The sequence below is a fragment of the Eptatretus burgeri genome, chromosome 18 (genome assembly GCF_056783735.1).
Source record: "Eptatretus burgeri isolate ZD-2024b chromosome 18, Ebu_testis_v1, whole genome shotgun sequence".
Taxonomy (NCBI): domain Eukaryota; kingdom Metazoa; phylum Chordata; class Myxini; order Myxiniformes; family Myxinidae; genus Eptatretus; species Eptatretus burgeri.
In genome coordinates this window covers 43,169,297-43,180,700 of record NC_140978.1, presented here as the reverse complement: position 1 = coordinate 43,180,700, position 11,404 = coordinate 43,169,297, and the positions used below count along the sequence as shown (strand labels likewise).

At 41.8% G+C, this 11,404-nt stretch overlaps 1 protein-coding gene across 8 annotated transcripts in view; it reads right to left on the bottom strand.

Annotated features, from left to right (window-relative positions):
* Window positions 1–11,404, bottom strand: part of LOC147008993 (protein furry homolog-like) — a 395,449-nt gene that overhangs the window by 31,755 nt on the left and 352,290 nt on the right. For 6 of the 8 annotated variants that reach the window (XM_085864332.1, XM_085864334.1, XM_085864326.1 and 3 more), the window contains 7 exons: window positions 9,227–9,319; window positions 8,008–8,168; window positions 7,508–7,685; window positions 5,481–5,630; window positions 5,190–5,288; window positions 4,950–5,036; window positions 4,512–4,622 (listed from right to left, as the gene is read on the bottom strand). In XM_085864332.1, the coding sequence (XP_085720458.1) occupies window positions 4,512–4,622; window positions 4,950–5,036; window positions 5,190–5,288; window positions 5,481–5,630; window positions 7,508–7,685; window positions 8,008–8,168; window positions 9,227–9,319 (879 nt within the window). The remainder of the gene's footprint in view (window positions 1–4,511; window positions 4,623–4,949; window positions 5,037–5,189; window positions 5,289–5,480; window positions 5,631–7,507; window positions 7,686–8,007; window positions 8,169–9,226; window positions 9,320–11,404) is intronic. The other 2 variants (XM_085864327.1, XM_085864328.1) reach the window with 1 other exon arrangement.

Below are 11,404 nucleotides of genomic sequence, written 5' to 3'. Positions count from 1 at the left end.
TATTCACAAGATAGAAATCAAACCCAATCGTGTTTATACACCGCACAGCGTTTAATATTCACAAGATAGAAATCAAACCCAATCGTGCTTATACACCGCACAGCGTTTAATATTCACAAGATAGAAATCAAACCCAATCGTGTTTATACACCGCACAGCGTTTAATATTCACAAGTTAGAAATCAAACCCAATCGTGTTTATACACCGCACATCCTTTAATATTCACAAGATAGAAATCAAACCCAATCGTGTTTATACACCGCACAGCGTTTAATATTCACAAGATAGAAATCAAACCCAATCGTGCTTATACACCGCACAGCGTTTAATATTCACAAGTTAGAAATCAAACCCAATCGTGCTTATACACCGCACAGCGTTTAATATTCACAAGATAGAAATCAAACCCAATCGTGTTTATACACCGCACAGCGTTTAATATTCACAAGTTAGAAATCAAACCCAATCGTGCTTATACACCGCACAGCGTTTAATATTCACAAGTTAGAAATCAAACCCAATCGTGTTTCTACACCGCACAGCCTTTAATATTCACAAGTTAGAAATCGAACCCAATCGTGCTTATACACCGCACAGCGTTTAATATTCACAAGATAGAAATCAAACCCAATCGTGATTATACAACACACAGCGTTTAATATTCCCAAGTTAGAAATCAAACCCAATCGTGTTTATACACCACACAGCGTTTAATATTCACAAGTTAGAAATCAAACCCAATCGTGTTTATACACCACACAGCGTTTAATATTCACAAGTTAGAAATCAAACCCAATCGTGTTTCTACACCGCACAGCCTTTAATATTCACAAGTTAGAAATCGAACCCAATCGTGCTTATACACCGCACAGCGTTTAATATTCACAAGATAGAAATCAAACCCAATCGTGATTATACAACACACAGCGTTTAATATTCCCAAGTTAGAAATCAAACCCAATCGTGTTTATACACCACACAGCGTTTAATATTCACAAGTTAGAAATCAAACCCAATCGTGTTTATACACCACACAGCCTTAAATATTCACAAGTTAGAAATCGAACCCAATCGTGTTTATACACCGCACAGCCTTTAATATTCGCAAAATAGAAATGAAACCCAATCTTGTTTATACACCGCACAACGTTTAATATTCACAAATTAGAAATCGAACCCAATAGTGCTTATACATCGCACAGCGTTTAATATTCACAAGAGAGAAATCAAACCCAATCGTGTTTATACACTGCACAGCGTTAAATATTAACAAGTTAGAAATCAAACCGAATCGTGCTTATACACCGCACAGCGTTAAATATCAACAAGTTAGAAATCAAACCCAATCGTGCTGATACACAGCACAGCGTTTAATATTCACAAGATAGAAATCGAACCCAATCGTGCTTATACACCGCACAGCATTTAATATTCACAAGATTGAAATCAAACCCAATCGTGCTTATACACCGCACAGCGTTTAATATTCACAAGATATAAATCTAACCCAATCGTGTTTATACACCACACAGAGTTAAATATTAACAAGTTAGAAATCAAACCCAGTCGTGCTTATACACCGCACAGCATTAAATATTGTTGTGGTTGAGGAAATTTGCAAACCACCATTCAGGTCCTGAAGGTGAGATATCTCTGTAAGTACATGTGTAGTTAGCCCCAAACCCGTTGTTTAGAGGGAATAAATGTGATTCATTCGGGCTGCAACTCTTTAAGATAGCCGTTTTTCTGTTCTATATTTATTTTGAACCAACCACGTCTCAACCGCCATCACACAACAACCACCAACCGCAACGCCGCTTCACAACAACAACAACGTCGCCAACAGCCACGACCTTTACCGTCACGGCTCGCTCCCGTAAACATCGCATCACCGCCATTCCAAGCGTTGCCATGGCCATCACCGCCACTTTAGGCCCTCCACCACCTTCGCCTCTCCTTCTGCGGCCGTTCCCGCGCCGCTTGTGGGCGCCGAGCGTCAGGCTGTCCTGGCCTCGTACAGGGCACGCGCTGACCGCGGGTACAAAGAGCGGCCTTTCCGAGGGGAGGTCGGATCATGAATGATTCACGCCCACTTCTGTTCCGTCCTATCAGCAAGTGCGGGGCGATTTGGCCCCGCCTCCAGGCGCGTCAGAGTAGAATCGATATATGCAAATTCGAGGATCAGGGGAGGTTCACGCTCACTTTTCCTCTGTCCAATGGGCGAGCGTGGCTCCGCCCCCGAGCTCATCCTGATCCGGAAATTTGCATATGGATTCTCCTGCCGTACTATAAAGCGCCGAGCGCGGGGCGAATTCAGTCAGTTTCTGTTTCGGGCTCGGGCGAGTTGGAGGGTGTGGCGGCGGCGGAGTGTGGCAGCAGCAACCAAGACTGGTCTGGAGGAGAGTCGGAGTCTGTCGGGGTTCGGAGCCTGTCGGGGAGCAGCAGAGAGGGGAACGCGGTCAAGGTCGCAATGGAGTCGCTCGTCGCAGGACCCAAGCAGGCCGGCTGTCCTCTTTCCCCAGAGCATCAGCAACCCCCTCCTGTTTCCCCCCGCGCTGAGATAGTGCGAAAAGGGGGCCCCGTTCCCACCCCATTCCAAACAGTGCCAACGAAACCCGCGGAGGAGCGCGGAGTCGGGGCACCGCCGCGGCATTTGCGGCTCATCACAAGACGGGTAGGCTCCATGCAGACTCGCGCCCACAGCAGACGGCGCCGTCTGCCCCCTTGTCGTTGAGGGTGGCCCTTTTTCTTTTGCTTTTGAGTATATGTGTTGTCGGCGCCGTCTGTAAAGTAAAACTGTAAGTGTTGCCGTGTGCTCGCGTAGTCGGTAGTAGATCTGCATTGTGTTTCTTTTGTTGCAATTGCTTTTGGTGCATAATTGTTGTGTTTCTTTTACATTTGCTTTTGGTGCATAATTGTTGTAATTGTATATGTGTGCTTTCCGTTTGCCGCGGAATAAATGTGCCTTATGTTGAACTGTTTATCCCGTTTCGCTTCGTCTTTTCTTTAATTGAATCTCCATCTTACTTCACGTAAAGGGTTGGTCGTGGGCTAAATACGCCCGATAATTAATCGGAACCGTCGAGGTCGACGATATAACACTGCTCGGTTATCCCGATAGTACGGAACGGGTCGCTTCAGTGGCCCGTGACCGGAGTCGACCTGCAGCGAGGTGCGATCGCCCGGTCTACCCTCCGTGTGGGTACTTAGGGAGGTCGAATTTGGCGAACAACCCTATCCCACGCGGGGGGGCGATTGGCACGATCGTGGTGAGGCCGAAAGGCCCACCCGTGACTAGTTCCCGGCGTTAGTCCGAGAGGGTCACGACAGAATTGTCCGTCCGGTGGGCAACGTGCCGCGATTCGAGTTACGTGGCCGCTCGCACGCCGGCGGGCGCGAATTCGCAACAATATTAACAAGTTAGAAATCAAACCCAATCGTGTTTATACACCGCACAACGTTTAATATTCAGAAGATAGAAATCGAACCCAATCGTGTTTATACACCGCACATCCTTTAATATTCACAAGTAAGAAATCAAACCCAATCGTGTTTATACACCGCACATCCGTTAATATTCACAAGTAAGAAATCAAACCCAATCGTGTTTATACACCGCACAGCATTAAATATTCACAAGTTAGAAATCGAACCCAATCGGGTTTATGCACCGCACAGCGTTAAATATTCACAAGATAGAAATCAAACCCAATCGTGTTTATACACCGCACAGCGTTTAATATTCACAAGATAGAAATCAAACCCAATCGTGTTTATACACCGCACAGCATTAAATATTAACAAGTCAGAAATCAAACCCAATCGTGTTTATACACCGCACAGCGTTTAATATTCACAAGATAGAAATCAAACCCAATCGTGTTTATACACCACACAGCGTTTCATAGCGAACGTCCTGAGCTTCATACTTAACGCGTGCACATGAGAGAACAGGAAACAACAACACAATACCCTGGCAATTTGGAGTCCGTGTCGTTGACTGTGACCCTTTTGCTTCCGGTTTTTTTTTTGCTTCCAGTTTGTCATGGGGAATGATGCATGCCGGGAGATAAAGGCATCGTCGGAGACATGAAAGACCCAAATATCAGACATGGTGTATATTTCCTCCACTGATTTTAATGAAGATATCTCCCGTATCATCAAAAAATAATTTTTAATCGTGATTTACATTATTTGATCGCTGATCCCGAATCCAGGCCGAAGTAACCGGAAATTGCGTATACAGTTGTGAACAAGTTATAGGTAAAGTCATAAGCGAATGTAAGAAGAATTCTACGTTCGCTTCTCGGCTTTGCCTATTCCATATTATAGTCATCATAAATATTAGAGGTCTTTGTTTTTATATATGCAAAATGGTACAATTATTGACATTTGGTACAATTATTGACATGTGTGTAAACTGAAACTATTGCTGAAAAAAGACATTAATGATAAATTGATTCACTCCGAGTCGACTATTATATGGCCGGGTCAGACCATTGTGGCTTACCTGAGGGTTCTCCCGAATACATTCTACTTTTGCAATGAGCTTTGAGTAGGCCTGGAAGAGTAACAGTAACTGGAAATGAAGCTTGTATAACCGCTTGCAGAGTTCCAGCCTCTGTGGAAGAAACACGAAAATGAAGGATTCCGGTCCTAACCACTCAGGCACAGATCACTAATAAGAAGGAATCTCAAATAATCAAAGTGCAGACTGACACGGCCTTCACAAGCAAGACGAGTTGTACATCTCAAAACTTGGTTTGATTGTTATTTCAAATGGACAGAAAATAAAACGTCTATTATATGACAAAAATATCCGATTTTTGGAATTTTTCTGAGCCTGTGGTTTTGTAAAAGATTATCAATTCATGAAAATGCTGTGCTTGGACATTCTTCACTCAACATGTATTAAATAATATTTTAAAGGCAATCAATGGGTTAGTACCATTTCATCAAGGTCCTCTTCCTTTTGATCATGATCGATCACATGCCCTTCCTCTTCTTCAAATATTCTGTGACATTCCTCCAGCCACTATTATGGGAAAAGGAGAGGGAAGCATTTAAAAAGTTGCTTTTCATGAAAGTTACACTTGGTCAGAGTATTAAAAAAACAACAACTGTGTACACCGCTTTGTTCCCGTAAAATCAAAAGGAAATCGAAAATATCTTCAATTGAGATCACAACCTGCTGGGTGCCCTCACGCTTGCTGTTATACGTGTCCAGATGTTCCTGAAGCTCGAGGACACTAAACTTGAGCTTATCCAGGAGATTGCAGGATAAGAGCTGCAAAAGACAATTTTCCAATCTCAAAAGGGTGTGCGGAGCAGCTTTCACATGCTCACAGGCTCACAGATTCAGATGATGAGCAAATGAAAGTGTCAGGTTCGTATAGCCTGCATCTTGAGTAATCGAGGTGCTGTACAAGGAACCACACTTATCACATCGGTTATTTTTCTTTTATGACAAAAGATTCACCGTCTCAGCATCAATGAAAATTGTTGGACATTCTGCATTGGAGAGAAGAATATCCAAGGAGCTCATGAACTTTAAACCGATACTCTGCAATCTGCTCCCGAGGAACCCCACAGCACTGTACGTGAGAGATCGGAATGACCTCTGAATGCCCTGCAACAAAGAAATGATTAAGCATGCCAAATTAATATGCACAAGGACTCAGGTAAAACCAAGCATTTCTTTTCAGAACTTAGTTTTATTCATGACTTAAGCCCTATAGGATGGTGCAGAGCTATGCATGTCGTCTGGTTTTGGTTCGGTTCTCGGCCCGACTATAAACTGATGGTACTTCGCAGGTGGGGCGTTGCATCACAAAGTGTGCCATCCCTTGTGGATGGCCATTAAACTGGGTGTCCTGCCTGCTACCATTAATTGATTGATGTTAAAGATCTCTTTGTCAATAAACAGAGGTAAGGCGAGTTATTGCAAGCACTGAAGAATTTACCAAAATTTCTGCCCAAATCACCTCCAGCAGAACCTCAGGCTTGGCCAGCCAGTTCATCAAAACTTTCCCTGACCAACCCCACATAAAGGTGAAATTACAGGTCGCCATTTAAAAAATATAAAAGTTTTATATGAATTACTCAAAAAGTCTCAATATGAAGGGGATCTTGCCAGGGCATTTCCATGGACCACCTCACAAAAGGGGTATGATCACATGGATTTTCAAAGTTTATACAAACACCAAGGCTGAGCATTTCTGTTTCTGAAAATTAATGGTCTCATCAACTGGACAAAATGGTTTGTAAGAAACTTGTGAAATAAAGCCCTGAAGATTGAAAGGTCACCATGAATGAAAGGGTGCAAAAATCACAACAGATGCACACCTTATAGTTTTATACACCTTGAAATAAAAGCAAAGTAAAACCTCAAAAGAATGTTAAATGACTGTTATAAACTGACAAGTATAACACAATCAAGAACAGTGACCATTTTGAGTCCCACTCACAAAGCGAGACCAAAAGTACATGCTTGGTTTGCCTCTGCATATGAACAAGTGCAAACCACATGTAATGATATTGAAGCTGCACTGATAATTCTGTCTATCTTTTGATCTGTCTACAAATCTGTCTACAGAAAAGTCTGTCTACAAATTGCATACGTGTATTAAAAGGTACAATTTTTGAAACCGACCTGAAAATTCAACTTGTGCACCCGACAGCAGCTTCTACACAATAACCTAATTGAGCAGGTCGTTCACAGATTTCATGTGAATGACCTTCCGATAGGAAGGGCCACCTACACTGCATACCTTATATTTCCTTCCCTTATTACAACCTCATTTTTTTTTCCTTCCACAATATTATCCTTCCATTTTTAAAATTGCTCTCCCATACTTATGTTATATCGATTTCCTTACGATGTGATATGACGATATGTGTTTAACTGGACTCCGGTGTATTTGCAATCACTTTTGCGATGTCTGTGGCTTTTGGTGGAAACTTAGCAGAACAGAAATACGATAATTCCATGATGTGTACTCATTTTTTCTTTTTTTGTACACAGTCAAGGCTTGTGGGTGGAAGAGCGAACACTAGAACACTGAATGGATCAGGATCCATCCACCATTGGGATCATACTCTGTGCAGAGCGTTGGTGCTGCCTAAGCAGTCTCCTTGGCTATTGGGCACAATCCTGGACGGGTCGCCACTCCGACACAGGATACCAGCAAGCTAGCACTCATTTTGCCAACCTCGAAAGGATGACAGGCAGAGTCAACCCCACCTAGTATTAATTCAACAGCCGAGTGGGATTTGAAGTCAGGATCCTCGGATCCCAAGCCCACCACCCTAACGATAAAGTCAACACCAGGCATTGTGGCATCCCATTCTCATGATCTTTTCCCATTTTCTTTCTTTGCTTTTATAGGCAGGGGGCTTTTGGTGTTTGGCCTCAACACTTCCTCTGTGGTGTTAATAAAAACAAATAAAAAATGTTTCTTGTATCAACTTGCTTGATGGGCATGGCCTCGTATATTCCAGCCCTACCTGAAAAAGCTGGAAGACGACAATAAATGTGTAAACTGCGCAAGAACCATCGGCATCTGCCACTAGCCGAACGAGATGTTGGCGCCAAGCATCCTCCATATCCTCGGACGGTGCAGGACGAAATGCTGCCAAGATTGCCTTGAAGAAAGGTGCAGGTGGAGGAGGCTGTGGAATTTCACTACCAAAAAAAAAAATATATAAATAAGAGTACATACATTATATGAGGGGCAATATGGCAAGAAACAATGGACAAATGACTAATTGGGATTCCAATTTGGGTTCATAGTGTTGGTTCGATTCTTAGAAGCAAGCTTTTACAGAGCAATACCATACGGTTCAGTTGCCATAATATGACCAATTGTCTTAAAAACAGTCTTATGTGGAATATTAAAAGTAAACAGAAAATTATCACCCTGAATTTATTACATTCCCAGTTTAAAATAAACATTGGAATGCAGCTTTAATGGAGAAGACCAATTTTTTAAAGATAGACATGTTACCTCCACTGAACATTCTCCTCTTCATTTCCCTCAGATTCTAATGATGAGAGAGACTTCTCAGTGACATCACATAATGTAGAAAGTTGTAGGCCTACAGCAGAGGCCTGCAATGTTGAGTCCTCACTCTCCTCCATGACATTAGACTCCAATGTTTTTTGTGTCTGTATAATAAAAAAAAGTTCATAATATATCATGTACAATACCACACTGGCTGAGTTGCTTTAAACATATTACTTTAAAATGACAAATGTTTTTGACCTCCCGTCTCACACCCCCCCCCCCCCGGCAACCCCATCCATACTTGCTCTTCCCTTCCCTCCTATGAGTAATTTTTCTCACCTCTTCCTCAACTCAGATCCTACCCTCTACCCCTGTCCAATCATATTATTCCCGATATTTATTTGTCTCAATTCTTTATGTATTTTTTACATTGGTGAACAGTGTTGGTGAAAGTATGAATATGTTCATTTTTATCAATCGAATGCACAAACTTCAATGAACAAGCCAGGTCAAAATTAATGAATAAGATAAATCATGCGACAGTGTATCTTTGAGGCTAACTAAATCAAAGGCCTTTACAGAGAAGCCCCAGCATGTACAACTCAGGGCACCGACCTGAAAGTTGTCCTTTTGACGCTCCTGTTTCCTCCAATAAAGCGCTCCAAGGGTGTGGCCAGTTACCATTGACAACTGGCTTAACTTCATGGCGCCACCATTGCGATTTGGCTCATTTAAACACCCTTCCCAGAAATTGTCAAATTCACATGCAATTAATTGCCCAGTGCAGCCAGCAGAGAAGCAAGAAAAGTTTAAACCCAGCATTCTTCACAAGAGAGGTAGCAAGCAAGCTCTTTTGTAAAATTGTGGCACAACCAAGCTATCGGAGAAAATTCGTTTAAACACCAAGAGAGAAAAGCCTTTGAAGTTAACCGATAGAAGACTAACCGATCGGTATGAAAGGTGGCCCAAAGTATGCAACCCAACCATGCACACTCCCAGCAAAAGCCAGCTTCTGATAATGAATTATGCATTTCAACAAGAAAACTTATTTCAGAGAACAAACTTCAAGTATCCCAGCAGTCTAGAAAATGAAAAAAATAGAGGAAGATTGATGAGGAAAGAACCCCCACAGCACTGAGATATGTGCGGATGTTTGCACATGTGCCCAGCCAGCATATCAAGCTGCATGCTGACATCAGTACCCTCACTGTTCCCCCACCTCACGCGCATGCCCCAAAGTGTCGCGCTGAGCACCCTGTGTATCTGCACACGTCGTGGAAGCATCGGGTCCTGATGACATGGATCGTGCCTGCTGCAGAAAAGTGAATGTGAAACGGGATAGAGTGGTGGAGAAAAAACAAGGGCCATTATGTACATAAATATATATATATATATATATATATATATATATATATATATATATTAAAAATATATACGAGGTTGTGTAGGTGTGTTTATATATACAGTGTATATACATGAAACAAAAGGAGCAACACTGACCGCAAATGCAACATGATCTGCCATCATGCACCTATATTATGCCAACACATCAACTCCAAACTAAATTGGCATCCATGTGGCACTCAGGTCTTTGTAGATCGAGATTTATGGTCATAAATGAAAGTAGGGCCACCAATACAGACTTTGACCTAACCATTTAAGTGTGCCATCTGGATATCTCTGTCTTGTGATTGCATTATATATATATATATATATATATATATATATATATATATATATATATATATATATATATAAAAAAATATATATATATATTAAACCTGTTTGCATACAAACGGATGTCTGTGTATGTTGAGCTGTGGTTCCGTCCTTCAGTGTAACTAAATTGCTCCTGTTAAGCCAACAGCACATATTGAAACGGCCACGCAGTGCAATTAGTATAACAACCACATTATGGTGGATTATCCACACGTGTGCAGTTTCATATCCACTCGGGTGTTTTAGGAGAGTATTCGCCAATGGTCTCATGTTGCCCGTTGCAATAATAAAAAAACGAGGACACTGACATTTCAACGTTGCCAGATATGCCTCTGCCAACATTATTATATCACTATACATACTTGTACCAAGTTTGATTTAAATCCCTCAACATCGATTCAAAATATTAAATAATTCTGGCTGCCAGACCATGCGTCCAATCAGATTGAAATTTAAAACATGTGTTCTCCATGATTACTAGATCATAATTGTGATGTTTCACATCAAATGATGAAGCGGTTCAAGAGAAATAATTTTTTTAAAGATTTTTGTTCAATCCAACATGGCTACCAGACCATGTGACCGATTGATTATTCCTGAACACCCTGGTATTCCCAAGGCTTGTGTACCATGTGTGTGAAGTTTTCCCTCGATCGATCAAGCCGTTCTGGAGAATAAGATTTTTTTAAAGTTTATTCTTCAAAAAAAATCATCGCTGCCAAACCATGTGACCTTTGACATCATAGTTTGAGAACTTTTTGTTCCTCATGGATGGGTGATCATACCTGGAAAGTTTCGCCTCAATCTTTTCAGCCATTTGGGAGATTTTCGAAGTTTTTTTTAATCTCAAAAAGAATATGGCTGCCAAACCACATGACTGATGACATTATCAACCCCCCCCCCCCCACTCCAATACAATTTAGCCCAAGATGACCCTCAAAATTTTTCATACTGATCGGATAAAGTATTCGTCCCACTTATGCAGTTATGATGTCATAACGAAGCCACCTATGACGTAATAATAATTTTTAAAAATCACATGTTTCCCATGGGGAGTACTTCACATGTGCCAAGTTTCAATCTTTTCAATGTAGAGGAGATAGAGTTCCAAAGTTCCAACATGGCTGCCACACCACGTGACATATCCATCCATCCATTGGGACCATACTCTGTACAGAGCGTTGGTGCTGCCGAAGCAGTCTCCTTGGCTATTGGGCACAATCCTGGACGGGTCACTACTCCAACACAGGATACCAGCAAACTGGAATGTCGGAAGGATGACAAGTCGAGTTAACCCCACCTGGTATTAGTTCAACATTGGAACAGCTGAGCGGGATTGGAACTCATGGCCCTAGGATCCCAAGCCCGCCACCATAACCATTAAGCCAACACCAGGATGTTGATCATCAACGTCAATAATTATCATTCTCCAAAATAAAGACATTAATATCAAGGTATTTACTGAATCACAAAGGGTCAGACCTTTTGCCCAAAGTATGAACATTTATAAATATGCTATTGCCATGCACAAGGGGAAATAAATTTAAGGCCCTGTTAAAAAGAACTATTTCCATACAACATACACATTTCGAGGTAGATACAGTTCTAACTCTCCCCCACCTGCTCCCTGTATGCAGCACATTGAAAATACGATTTGGCCAATAAAACTACCATTTGC